The 14,708-nt window shown below is 41.3% G+C and overlaps 1 protein-coding gene across 1 annotated transcript in view; it reads right to left on the reverse strand.

Annotated features, from left to right (window-relative positions):
* The window catches only part of Scg3 (secretogranin III), a 41,595-nt gene extending 31,454 nt beyond the window's left edge, over nucleotides 1-10,141 (reverse strand). Inside the window, exons 1-6 of the mRNA XM_006973741.4 lie at nucleotides 9,731-10,141; nucleotides 9,034-9,086; nucleotides 8,360-8,405; nucleotides 8,050-8,265; nucleotides 2,578-2,720; nucleotides 1,292-1,441 (exon numbers count right to left, since the gene is read on the reverse strand). Coding sequence (XP_006973803.1) covers nucleotides 1,292-1,441; nucleotides 2,578-2,720; nucleotides 8,050-8,265; nucleotides 8,360-8,405; nucleotides 9,034-9,086; nucleotides 9,731-9,821 — 699 coding nt within the window. The 5' untranslated portion in view covers nucleotides 9,822-10,141. The remainder of the gene's footprint in view (nucleotides 1-1,291; nucleotides 1,442-2,577; nucleotides 2,721-8,049; nucleotides 8,266-8,359; nucleotides 8,406-9,033; nucleotides 9,087-9,730) is intronic.
* Nucleotides 10,142-14,708: the final 4,567 nt, after the last annotated feature.

Genomic DNA, 14,708 nt, shown 5'->3' on the forward strand with positions numbered 1-14,708 from the left:
TAGAAATGAATAAATGTAACAAGCGAAGGGTTGTGAAAAATCACAACTGTACATCTGTTCCGTCATGAATATGGAAAGTGTGGTGGTTTGAATAGGAGTGGCCACCACTCATAGGATAGGCTATAGATTTGAATGCTTGGTCACCAGGGAGTGACACTATTAGGAGGTGTGGCCTTGTTGGAGTAGTACAGAATCAATCTTATTTTCTGGCTCTTCTAAAATAGAGTCACTGCAGGACCTGGTGGGACACATCTGTAATCCAAGCATTTGGGAACTTGGGAGGTGGAGGCAGAAGGATTTGATTTAGAGTTCAAAGACAACCTGGGGTACACAGAAAGTTCAAGGCCAGCTTGGACTACATGGGAGAGACACAAACACACACCAAAACAAAACTAACCCCACACAAACATTACCATATCGCATGGGGTGGTTCATGCCTATAGCCTAGTACGTAGAAGGTCAGAAGGCATATTTTCCATGTGAGACCCGGCAAACAACCACCTTCCGAGAAAAACTAAACCCAAAGCAAACAACAGAAGTGACGTGTTCTGGATAGCCTTGCTTTGTGTTGCAGAGGGTGCTGGAGGTGCTAGGGAGGGAGCTTCGGGTCTGGGCACCCTGGGAGAGGAAAATCAAAACCAAGGCAAGGGATCTGACACCCTCCTGTGCTCCATCTCTCCAGAACTATAAAGAGGACTGAAGGAGGAGGAAAAAGATCACAGTAGTTCTGTTGATTCCAAGAGGGAATTGCAGAGAGGAGTCCAGGAAAGGGAATAAGATTGAATGGCAAGCCCAGATGAAAGGTGACAGACAGGCTTCTGAACCAATGAAAAGGGGCAGGGGCAGGTGGAAGAGCACAGTCTAGAACAGAGGAAGGATAAGACTGGGGGTGTGAGGCTGCTGTGCAGAGAATTGAGCTATTCTCTCTCTCTCTCTCTCTCTCTCTCTCTCTCTCTCTCTCTCTCCCTCCCTCCCTCCCTCCCTCCCTCCCTCCCTCCCTCTCTCTCTCTCTCTCTCTCTTTCTCTCTCTCTCTCTCATACACTGGGAGTAGGTGATAACATTTATTGCAAATGAAAATTGAATATCAAAAAAGCTATGGAACCTTGGTTCCAGCACATTGGGATGGTATAAATACTTGTATCATATGATATATGTTTCCAGTGTGCTAAAAAAGCTACATTTTCCAAATTTTATTTGGCATCAGGTAAGACACTAATTGTGCAGAAATACAAAAGCATACACACACACATGCCCATGCCATGAACACATTCCTAACACATAGGTACATACCACTTTCTCTGGTATTTTTCCAGCCCGATTCTCGGTCCTGCTTGTGGGTTTATCCAGGGCCTCCTCATAATTGTTGGCTTCTTTGGAGATCAATTTTTGTAAAGCCTCTGCTACTTCGTCTTCCAGAGTATGTGCCTGACTTTCAGTGATCTGTTATAAAGAGACAAAGCATATATAGTTGCTATTCCCCTTCCTGGACATAAACAAACAGACACCTGAACTCGAGTTAAATCACTTCTTGGCCTTTTGGCTAAGATAAAATGCAAACCCCAGTTGAACATACAGGCACCATGCAAGCTTCTGTAGTCCAAGCTTCCAATCCTATGAACTATGTTAAGGACCAGCATGGCACACTTACTCTAAGGGTACAGTAGTGGCAGGCAGGCCTTCATACTAACCAACAGCTCTCTAATCAGACTTAAGACCTGCTCAGCAAAAGGGAAACCATGCCTGGTGCTGGAAACTGAGCTATCTATTCAGTGCTAGTGAAGTCATGGATATTGGAGGAGAATCTACAACCACAACTTTACAAAACTAACATAATCCCTAACAACAACCCAGACATTTGTCCTTACACCCACAGATAAGTGCAGTCTTCACTCCTAATCAAGGACACTTCTCTTGCAACAGTCAATCCTTTCCTTTGCAGGCTGTGACCGTGACCGCCCAGCACTCCAGGAAGAAGTAGGCTACTCATGCAAACTGTCTGTGCCACTTGCTGAAACCCTATGGATGCTTCCTTAGAGAGACACCAGAAGGATGCTGCTCTATGGCTTCAGGTCCCATGGTTGGTTACATGACCCTTGTGACTGCAAAGTAAGAACCTCAGTAAAACCTGCTTTGGCTGTGTCAGGGCTGAGCAACCAAGTTGAGACCCGGGGAGATTCAGTTGCTCAGAGTTCCTCAAACACACCCTGCAAGCCTCTGCTGGTGTTATTTCTGGCTTTGCCACACACATCCTCTGCCTCTGCTGGTTATATCCTGACTTCCCTTCTCAGCTCATTTCAAACACCTCTTCCTCCGAAACCTGTCCTGACTTCCAACTGGGCACATGCCATTCTCTGGCAAGCTGCAAAGCTCATATGACTCTCAAACAGCTTGTGTGATGGGTGTGTGTGTGCTTATCTGGCTCTTCTGATGAACTCACGGGAATCCTTTGGAGCCCAGTACCAAGTGGGTGCCCCATGAACATTCGGTTACCGGAATTACGAAGACACTGCAGAGTCTAAGTACTAAGAAGACACTGGGTTCTAAGAACTCAGTTTGCTCTCATGCAAACAACTTACTAGCCCGAGATTCAGCAGTTTAGAAACAATCTTGTCAAACACTCCTCTGTCGTTCTCCTCATAAATCCTGGTAGCAATTTTGTGGACAATGTCTTCAGCAGTTAAAGGAGTTCCATCCAGTTGATGAAGGCCATCTGGGTCATCTAGACAGAGCAAGTACAGCTTTACATCATGGCGAGTACAGACCTAGTCTATGCATCATAAGTTTTGAAATACTTAAACATTTTTTATTATATTTATTTATCATTTACTCATTTATCATTCATCTATTTAGAGATAGTGTCCTACTATGTCACCCTGGCTGACTTGGAACTTTCCAGCTTTTGCCTCTCCAGTGCTGAAATTACAAGCATGGACTGCCATGGCTGGCTGCTACAGTACCTCTATGTAGCAAAGCTTAATGTTAAAGCTTAATGACAATAATAAAACCCAATCTCCAAAAGACAGGGAACTTATTTTATGAGCTTGGAATAAAAATATTGAGATAAATCAGGAGATCTGCATAAACAACATTCAAATTTTGCCGAGAAGCCTGTGAATATATGTCCTTAGTTTTCCTGGGAATTCGTTTGGCAGCACAACTTCAGACTAAAGCAAGGCATCATTCTGAGTGAGGAAATGGGGCTGCGTGGGATGGTTCACTCCTGCAATGCTAGCCCTTGGGAGCCCGAGGCAAGAGGATGTGAGGCTAGGCTGGACTACAGAGAGAGACCCTGTCTCAAATGAAACAAAATAGACTCAAACTCTAAACAACAAGAACAATGAGGATGACAATGACATCCAATACCATGAGGGAGAAAGGGGACAAGGGCAAGGATGCCTTGTTCAAGCCATACAAGAATCCCAGAAATCTATACCACATTGGGCAGATCCAATTTCCAAAGTGTAACTCTCCCCATCACATAGATGCAGATGGGAAAGATCGGTAGTTTAGCCTAGTGATATCTCTTGTTTTCTATACAACCCTGGATCACTGTGGAAAATAATAAGGGTATTGGGCTCTGTGCTTAGCTCAGTGGTAGAATGCTTGCCTAGCCTTTGTAAAGCCCTGGGTTAGAGTCCCAGTACTGAAAAAAAAACAATAAAACAAGCGAATATGAATAAGGGTATCTTCAATTTGATTTTAATGGAGTTGTAAGGAGCAGATGAAATAAGATGTTAAATGCACCTTTTGAATCAATCAGTAGTATATGGAAGAGTGTGCTATTGTAATTATGCATAGTGGATTTAGATTTTTAAGAAAAGGAATTGTGATTATCTTCTGGAGAAAATGGAAATTGAATTCCTTGTCGGGTATGTTGTAAATAATACTTTTATTTTTCTTTTGAGATAGGGCTTCATTGTGTAGGCTGGCTTTGAACTCACAGAGATCTGCTTGCTTCTGCCTTCAGAGTGCCGAGATGAAATGCATGTACCATTATGCCCAGTACTATGAATATAATCTTTATCATTTTCCCTCAAAGAAAGAACAACTTAGTTTCATCCCAATTCCGCTCTTTTCTTCCAAGGCCCTCCGGGATTTGGCCAGGGAATTTCTCCCATGGCATGGCCTTTCCTCTAGACTAAGGGGATGGTGACATCTGCAGCCTCAGGCAGACACCTTCTCCTGCTTTTGGACACAGCCTTATTAAGATGAAAGGCTGAGTTCTTGCTCAGCTGCGAGCCCTTTGAGACCCAAGTGCCAGGGTGACAAGAATCATAAAATTAGTTCCCCTCTTGTCTGGTTGGAAGTCGAGTTCTTCATCTTTTTCTCAGGAGTGCAGCCTCTCTATCACTTCGGCCTGAAATTTCCATTTGTGGGTTGCAAGCCAGGCGCTGGGGACTTGTCTTCCGACTCTGCAGAGGTGGAAGAATTTACTTCCCTCCCCGCTTCTCCCTTAGGATCTGAGGGAGAAAGAACGTTGGCTGCCTGCGGAAGCTGGAAAAGAACCTAGATGACTGTTTTTCAGCTCATTTACTCCCCAACGGGGAGAATGCTGGTAACTCGGAAGAAATGTCTTCCTCCTCTGCTGCCACGGCCAGCTCTCTAGCCAGGAACTCAGATCTCCCACTGTGGAACTTTGAGAGCTGCAGTTAAAAGTGAAGCACTTGGCCATTGCACTTACCTTCCACCGGTTTCCCCCAAGCTCTTTGAAAATGAGAAGAATATCTCACGCTGATTTCCCAGCTGCGCACAAAGGAGTGCTTTATGTTCCCTGTGTGAAGCCTCAGAAAGAAGCCAGCATGGATTCAAATTTTAAACCTTCAGGCAGCCACGGTGTTCTATACAGACATCAAAGGACTGTGCCCTGCCATTATCTTCCCTGTTATGGCTTGTATCCCTAATATCTCATTTAATACCTAGAATTCATTTCTCCAGTAAAATTAAATCCAAGTCTTCATATGTGCCAGACACCAGAGGTAGAACGATGGCTGCATCTAGTATCTCATTTAACACTCAGAATTCATTTCTTCAGTCAAACTGAATTCAAGTCTTAACAGCTGCCAGACACTGGTAGAGTGATGATTGGGTTCAGCATGGTCCCTGGATGCACAGAGCTTGTTATCTAGTTCATAGCCCGCAATGTAGGAATTACACGATCAATTTCTGCTTCCAAACACACAAAGGAGCATAAATCACACAAGGAGAACTTGGCAAGACAAAATTTTGAATTTGGAGCTTCCTTAAAGACGGTTTGGGGTCTGAGAACATAGCCTGCCAAAGACACTCTCCCGCACTCTGCCTCCTGCACATCGCTAATGGTCTATTCGGATGTCTCAGTGGGTTCAGACTCTCTGGCTTTCTGGCTCTAGGATTTGTAGACTCTGAAAGGAAACTAGACCTTCATCCATAAAACATTCTCTTTAAGACCCTTGACTCAGTCTCCCTAGGATCTCAAGTAAAGTTAAAGTAAATCCTGGGATAAGCCTACAGTCATGAGGACCAGCCCTACAGTTGTAAACCTACGAGCCGGCAGTAAAGTGAATAATTTAAAAAGTAGCTGCTGGAGTTTGTGGTCAAGTCACAAGCAAATCCGTGTCTCTGCTGGTGCTTACAACCAGTGTGACTAATCAAATCAGGCAGATATTACACTCTTTTTTACTTTATTAAACCAAATATTCTGTTCAACCAGAGTGATTAAATTTATTTTTTATGCAGTTATGCCCAGTGTCTATTTGCTTCTGGTCCACATACCTTAGGTTAAAAAGTAGATCCAAGATTTAAATTCCCCAAGTAGCAAAACATAAATCATTGCCTCTATCCACTCAACACATTTAAACTCTCCTGAGGCTATGATGTTCTGTGAAAGTCCTATTTAATTGGGAGTCGCACCCCCCCCCCAACCCCGAGATAATCAGCATAATTCTCTTGTTGCCATGAAACAAAATAAGGACAGAGAAGAAAGCCTGTACTCACTTCTAAGCACTCGTCTGCAGAATTAAAAATGCTCTCACTTCCTCAAGGCCTACTTACATCAGTTCACTTATTCCCTCACACATCCCTTCATTTCTTCACTTATTTATAGAATCGCGCAATGAATTAATGACTATTCAGGCACTGGCTCATAATGTCTCTGTTCTTGTGAGCTTTTCAGTGTAGTTTTGGATAAAGACAATCATAAGTGGTTACAGTCACAAATATAAAAGTTCTAACTACAGGAAGTTCAGTGAAGGCAAGGGGCAAAGTGTCTATCGGATCATGGATGCTAGACCAACCTGGAAGTGTTTGACAGCAACTATGAAGACAGGAACTATATGAAGGATTTTGGTTTTGGTCCTAAGAGAAATGCGAATCCACTAAAAGAGATTTATGGAAAATAAAGAAGGAATGCTCTGCTCATCACATGGAATCCCAGCATCTAGGTGGAGGCACAGGAGCCTCATGATCCAGGCTAGCCTGAGCTACATGCAAGGTTTTGGCTAAAGCAAACACAAACAAACAAACAAACAAACAACACCAAAATAGCAAAACAAAACAAAAACCTAATGGCATGCTGGTCATGGTGGCACATGTTTGCAATCTCAGCAGTCAGAAAACTGAGTCAGGAAGATCATGAATTTAAGACCAGCTTAGGCTATATAGGAAATACTGTCTCAAAACAAAAACAAAACCCAAAACCAAAAACCAAAAACCAAAAACTCTCAAGGGCTCTGTGGTTGTAGTTTAATGGCAGAGTGATTAACCGCCTAGCACGCATGAGGCCCCAGGTTTGATACTGAGCACTCCCTGCAAAGAACGGCGTGCATATATTTCAGTATTTTATATTTGTAAATTAAAAAGTCCACTACAGTTGTCACATCAAGAATAGATTGAATAAAGCTGGAGTGGTTGCTGGGAGATCTGTAAAAGATTTGATTGTAGTTCAAATGAGACATGATTGAGTATTGGGTAAGGATAGTGGAGATTGAGAACAGTAGTGGTTTTTTTTTTTTTTTTTTTTTTTTTTGAGACAGGGTTCTCTGTGTAGTTTTGGTACCTGTCCTGGATCTCTCTCTGTAGACCAGGCTGGCCTCTCACTCACAGAGATCCGCCTGGTTCTGCCTCCCGAGTGCTGGGATTAAAGGCGTGTGCCAGCTGAGAACAGTATTTTTTTTTTTTTTTTCTGTAAAAATATGGGTGATAACTTGGGAAGCAAAATGAATAAGTTTTGAAAGATTAGGATTGAAGAGGTAAGAAAAAAAAAAGACAAATAGTTCAATCCTAGATTTTTGTCCTGCAAAAAAGGATAAATATCAGCAAAAAAGGAAAGATCTTTTGAAGAGGACTTGTGAGGAGGACAGAGGTCATGAGTTGACTCTGGTATATATTCAGTTTTCTGTGGACCTGAAATTTCTAAGACAAGATATTAAGTAGGGAGAAAATTGGTCTATAGCCCAGAGAAGTCTGGGTTAAAACTGAGATGAGAATGGCTAGATGAACAACGGTAGGATGAGGAGATGGTCAAAAGAGAATAGTGGACATCTCACCATGGGGGGGCATATTTTATTCATCTGATTGTTTGAAGAAGTAATATTTTACTTGTACTAGTTATTAAAATAAACAGAAATGGTAAAATGGATTTAATAATGTAAATACAGATACCAGATTTTAAAAATTTTCAAAGCATCAGTAAGGAAACTAATCATCATCATCACTTTTATTGCTTTTTTTTTTTTTGACGGAGTCTGGCTGGCCTGGTACTTTATGTAGCCCAGACTGGACTCAATCTTGTGAGAGTTCTGATGCTTCAGCATCCTGAGTGCTGGGATGACAGGTGAGAGCCACCATACCTGTTTTAGTAAAGGAAACATTAAGGGGAAAATTGAGGCTCTAGAGTGTTTTTTTTTATATTACCAGTAAATGCTGGCTTTATGTCAGCTTTGGACTTGACAAATGAAAGGTTATGAGCATATTAGATATATTTTGAAAGTATGTGACCTTTTCTTAATATGTAATGAAAAAATCAAAATGAGGAAAAAAAAAGGTAGCAAAGCATCTTTTAAATCCTTTACCTTGAAATTTATGGTCCAGTCCACTCTTAGTAGAATCATACTCATCAACCAGCTTTCGATTTTTAGTTGAATCAACATCTTCCACATTCAATTTGTTACCAAACGGGGACCTTCTTATGGATTGTTTTTCTTTCTCAAGTTTTTCCTTTTCTGTTATTGCCCTTAGCAGGTTCAAGTTATCAACAGAAGAATAATTGCTTTCACTTGGTTTGCTTTCTGGAAGAAAAGTTCCAAGCCCAACACATCCATTTTAGTTTAGAATCCCGTGACCTACATTATTTAACTGAACAGCAGTGTGATTTCCTTTTACCTGGAGGGTATGTCTTTTTAATCTTGTCTGCTTCTGCCTCCGCAATCTGTGAAAAAAACAGGAGACAGACCTCATTTTAAACCATTGCTTCACAACTTACCAAGTATACAACAAGCCAAATGATTTAATCTCTATGAGATTTAGTTTTGTTAGTAAAATGAAGGCATAAAGCACTGCTACAAGGATTAAATGAGATAAAACAAAGGGCTGGTGTACTTTAAGTATTAATTCCTTTCTCCTGTAATATTGACAAAAGATAAATCTTCAGCTAAGCTTGGTGGCATGTGCCTATAATCCCAGCATTCAAGAGGATAAGGCGGGAAGATCAAGGGTTGTAGGCCAATCAAGATTACCCAGCAAGATTTTGTCTCAAACAAAACAACAAAATAAACCACACAGCACTTCAGTAAATTAAGCAATCTTATGAGTGGGTACAGTATTGATCTCGCTGGTTATCATCATGTGGACGCTCTATATATTATACAGAACTCAAGGTACATAACTTTGAGAACATGTCATTATTGAAATTAGATTTCTCATCTTAATTTTTTGTCAATTTTTATTAATCTCCCAGAGTTTGTAAATTCAAAATGGCCAAACTATCACAACATAATTACAATAAATGATAACAAGAATAAAATGACAAAGCAGTGGTCATTTCACATCTGACCTACCTGTTCATTCAAAGGTCTTTCTGCACTTAATTCTCTATTATGCAGAGGTTTGTCTAGAATAAATACACACAAATATAAATTTAATTGTACATTTTGGTGGTAAGATATGTTTCTTGCTAAAATAAACACAGTGAAAAAACTTTTGGAGAAATACTTCTGGGTGGTTATGAAATAAAGTGTATGTTAGCAAAGATTACCAGTTGTATACATGATGAGTATCAATGTTGCTATGCTTATTATATTACTGCATTTCCTGAGTTAAATGCAATCACACTTTCGTTTTCTGATCAGAAATTTAACATATAATTCTAATTCTTGGCTTATTAACTCTTTTCAATTAGAAATAATAAAATTTGATGACCATTGCTGGCACATTAAAGGAGATCACAATATCCTGCATGTGTAATGAATAGATTACCTTAGGAAAACATTCCAAACCACTTTAAGAACAAGCACTTGCACCCTTTTCCAAAATAAGATCCTTATAAATAGCCCATGTTATTGCTCTATTATTTAAAAAGTGAAGGAGAAAAATCCATCTTCGTTCTCTGAAGTCAAAACGATTCTGCCAATACGCAGGGATAAGATCTGGTTAGAAAAACTAGGCAAAGCGATTTAGAGCTCACAGGTCACGCCAAGCTTTATCTTTGCTGGGCCAAATGAAAGAGAGCTCAGAAGTAGAGAAATGTCCACTTACCTTGGCTGCCTTCGGGTTTGGGAAAGGCTTGAATTGGGCCGCTATGGAGCACCAACACCAGTATCCAAGAGCCGGTCCAAAGGAACCTCATTCTTCTTTGCTCTTCAGCTCTCTGTTGGCAAGAGCCTGGCGCTGGGCCCCTGAGCTGTAGCTTTTGTTATGAATGAGAAGGGGAGTAAGAAGCTGGCAGGGACCGGAGCCTGGGCGAGGGGAGGGAAAGGAGCTGGGCCGCTAGCGGTTGCTCAGGGCTGGAGAGGATGCTCGCCTTTGAGCAGGTGAGCAGGTGCAGCAGGCGCTGTCCGCTCCGCGGGTGCTGAAGTTCCTGCACGGGCGGACGCGGGCCTGGGCGTAGCTTTACTCCACTAGCTCCTGGAGAGGAAGTGAGGAGGAGGCGCATGCTCCATGCAAACCAGGGGCATGAGGATGGCGTCAGCGACCCAGAGCTACTCCAATCCCGCGGGAACGGAGAGGGGAGGGGCGACAAGCAGGCTAGCGTATTTTCCATGCCGCAGTCCTGGGCATATTCCTATGTCCGAGTTCAGCCGGATTGCAGGACGCTAGGCATGGTTGTTGTATCTCAAGGACTAAACGCCCTCTCTACTGTGAACCTGTCAAGGAGAAATGGATAATCTTGACTAATTTTGACTTGTGATTCTTTTGCAGTATCTGCTCCAAAGTCACTTACTGTTATACTCAAAAGGTATAATTCTATTATAACTATATAATTATACTCAGGAGATATAATGCTATTAAACCTTAGAAAGCCCTGCCTTTATATCAGTGTTGGCATCCTCCTGATGTTTTTGCATCTCAGCTCCACAGGAGTCTTTTGATTGGGAAATTGTACGAATATTATCTCAGATTGTGCATATAACTTCACTCTCGCAGATGGTGAGACAGAGAAGAAAAAAAATCGTTGTCCCTCTAGGAGTGAGAGTCCTCACTAGTCAGGGAGATGAGCAGAAATACTCGGTTTTGTTCTCCTTCTCCCAACAAAGTAGGAAAAATTAGTTCTCTTTCGTGACGTTCTTGCATGGGTCTCATGTATACCTGAGGATCTCGATGTTCGGGGAATCCTTCGAGAAAAGTGAAAGCCATGAAAAACATTCCTCTCCTCATAAGCAAGTCAGAGGGGTGCTTTCTATAAACCAAGAATATCCCTGAAGCCTGAGGTCATTGCCTACAACTTACTGTCCAAAGACTTTTAAGTGGTGAATACAAACAGCATAATGTGAGCAGGGTGCTGAGCAAGCTCTTTAGTCTGATTTTTAAGCAGAACTTGGATCTTTTCCTTTCAACTGCAGCCTGCTGGGAACCCAGTTGAATAATGACCACAAAGCAGGATCCAGACAATCAGGCCTTTGATTTCTGCATCTTCCCTTTCAAGGACCAAGTTACTTATTTAAATACCCCCAAACAAACAAACAAACAAATCCACTGACAAACAAATTTCCCTCTTTCTGGAGGTTTTGAGTTTAATGGTCCTGCAAGTATTTCAGTTAAGAACCTAAAAGTCTTTTTGTCTCCATGTGAATCTTTTTTAAAAAACTGACATAAAATCTGAGGTTACAGAATACTTCCAAATCTAGCAGTTACTTCAAACCAAATAGGTCTTCCTTAATGGTGTATAACACAGTATTATTATCCTAGTATGCTGCAGTCTTAAAAATTAGAGCAGGGGCTGGAGAGATGGTTCAGTAGGTAAGAATACAGACTGCTGGTGCAGAGGACCCAGCGGCCACGTAAGTGCAGCTCACAACTGCTTGTAACTGCAGCTCCAGAGGATCTGATACCTTCTTCTGGCCTCTGCAGACAACTCATGTACACATACCTCCACATAGACACTCACCCATACAATAATTAAAATTTTGTTTAAATATTTAAAAAAATTAGGTCGTATTTTAGAATAACAGCTGTGTGAAGAGTAATTTCTTTAGATCTTTGTTTCTTAAAATATAAATGCCAGCTTTGTTAACTGACATATCTATTCTATTTGTTATTGTACTAGATGGACACTTAACTTTGGAACATGTGATGATTCAGATTAGCTGAGTTATGGAGTAGGAAGGAACCACAGAGCGTGAATTAGTTTACACTCTTTAGTCTTATTATACATGATCATACTGGAAAAGCATAGATTTGTAAATGGAGCAATCCTAATTTAATTCATGCATTTAATTTAGCAGATATATAGTAAGCACTTGAAATGTAGGAATGTACCAGGTCTTAAGATAGCTGTTTGTAAAATGACAAGATAACATTGGTTACTGCTGGTCTCTTGCCTCGTAAAGAGAAAACAAACAAACAAATAAAAACTCCAAAAACAAAAACAAACTGTAGTGAAACCAACAACAAAACAACTAAATAGTAGATAAGCTTCATGTGCAACATGATGTTTTTAGTTAAGTATAAGTGAGCAAACATACTGATCTCCTTTTTAAGTATAGAGTTCAAATGGAGTTCAAATAATGGAATTAATGACAAGGCAAGGTGTGGTTGTTTGAATAAAAATGACTTCCATAGGCCCATAGGGAGTGGCATTATTAAGAGGTGTGGCCCTGTTAAAGTAGGTGTGGCCCACTAGTGGAAGCCCATGAACTGTGGACTGGTGGCTGTGGCGACCCCATGGGACTGGACTAGGTCCTCTGGATACGGAAGGCGATTGTTTGGCTTGAACTGTTTGGGGGGCACCCAGGCAGGGGGATTGGGATCTGTCCCTGGTCTACGGGCAGGCTTCTGGAACCCGGTGCCTGTGGTGTGACACCTTGCACAGCTTTGGTGCAGTGGGAAGGGGCTTGGACCGGCCTAGGCTCAGTGTGCTGGGCTCTGCTGACTCCCCATGGGAGACCTTGATTTGGGGGATGTGGGGATGTGGGGTGGCTTGGGAGAGAGTGCTGGGGGGTAGGAGGAGGGAGGAGGGAAGAGGGGGAATCTGTGGATAGTATGTGGAGTAAGTAGAAAATTTCTTTTCTTTTCTTTTTTTTTTTTGGTTTTTCGAGACAGGGTTTCTCTGTGTAGTTTTGGTGCCTGCCCTGGATCTTGCTCTGTAGACCAGGCTAGCCTCGAACTCACAGAGATCTGCCTGCCTCTGCCTCCCGAGTGCTGGGATTAAAGGCGTGCACCACCACTGCCCGGCTGAAAATTTCTTAATAAAGACAAATGAAAAAAAAAATTAATTTTTTTTAAAAGTAGGTGTGGCCTTGTTGGAGGAAGTGTGTCACTGTGGGGGTGGGCTTTGAGGTTTCAGAAGCTCAAGGCAGGCCTAGTTCCTCACTCTCTCTTCCTGCTGCCTGCCGATCCAGATGTAGAATTCTCAGCTACCTCTCCAGCACTTGTCTGCCTGCATGCTGCCATGCTTCCCATCATGATGATAATGGACTGAACCTCTGCACTGTAAGCCAGCCCCAGTCAAATGTTTTCCTTGATAAGAGTTACTGTGGTCATGGTGTCTCTTCACAGCAATAGAAACCCTAAGACACAAGGTTTGGAAGAAAAATTATTTTGTTAATATTAAAAAAGATTAAAATATTTCATTCTTATATTCAAAAGCATATAAACATTAAGTATTTTAAAAGTATGTTGAATTTGGAAGAGAGTAGCATGACCCGGATGATCATGGAAAGAGATGGAAAGAGTAGCATGACACACAGTGAGTCTGTCACTGTGGCCTGTGTGTCTTTCAGCACACAAGTGGATAAACTGTCACATGAGATGCTTTTTGAGCTGAGAGTCTTGAAGATGGAGATATCTACCTTATCTGGTGGCACACACCTCTAATCTCAGTGCCCAGGTGATGGGAGTAGTAGGATAAGGCTTAAGGCCTTATTACATTGCAAGTTCAAGGCCAGCCTGGACTACATGAAGCTCTGTCTCAAAAAATAAACTAACAGCATGAAAATAGGTAGAGACAGTTAGAAGATAGGCCTACTTATTATAGAAAAAGTATGATATTAGTTATTATTAAGTGATTGTTATATTGGCCATTATTGTGTATTTTATTATAGAAGATATCAAATATAAAAGTAAACTATATGGAAATGAGCATCATGAATCTGTTGCCCAACTTCAGTAATAATAAACTCATGACTTCTTGATGTTTGAATTCCCAGCCATTTATTATACATAATGAATTAATTACCCATAAGAGCCATAAACTTCATTTCATCCATGAATATATCAGTGCATTTATCTAAAAGATAAAGATTATCTTTCCAACATTATTGTAGCATCTTAAACGAACCTCACGAGAATAATACTGCTTTAGTATCATCAAATATCTAGAGTTTAAATTTCCTTATAAGTAGTTTTACAGTTGGCTTGCTTGTACTGGTACTGAAACAAGACTGTTCACTGCATTTGATGGCATGTGACAGGGGAAATTTTCTAAAAATATAAATAAACAAAAGAGGGGGCAATAAGAATCATGTGGTCACCCATTCATCTGGTAGAGATAACAATTAGTAAGTAGAACATGCTTTTTTTTCTAAGAAAATATTTTGTATGAATATTTGTAAACCTGTGCCTCTTGCTTTAAATATATTCTCACATATCTGTCCTTTCTATACAACCAAAGTTGCTGAAGTTATTGATGATTTACTAGCTTTTCACATAGTATCTGGAAATCCACTTGTTTATTTAAATTAAGGAAGCAATAGAAGGTTGCCCACTTATTATTGGTTTCCAAGTGCTGAAACTATGCTGGTTGTCCCAGCTCAGAGGACCATGACACCGTCAGCATGGTTCCCTGATGAGCATTTTCATTAAGAACGAGCCTTCTTTCCAAGGAGGTATTCAAGAAAGGCCCAAGAATAGAGCGTCTGAGCTGTTAAGACACTCAAAGCTGCAGAGTGATGGGAATGGATCTGTCACTGTGAGAGGAAATGACCCGGGGTGTTCACTCTTGAGAGGGCTAATGGTCCAGTGCAAAGGAGAAGTAAATGTGGGGTCTGGCAGTGTGCCATCAGAGGAGAGAGATGTG

This window comes from Peromyscus maniculatus, chromosome 7 (genome assembly GCF_049852395.1).
Source record: "Peromyscus maniculatus bairdii isolate BWxNUB_F1_BW_parent chromosome 7, HU_Pman_BW_mat_3.1, whole genome shotgun sequence".
In the NCBI taxonomy this organism is placed as follows: Eukaryota; Metazoa; Chordata; class Mammalia; order Rodentia; family Cricetidae; genus Peromyscus; species Peromyscus maniculatus.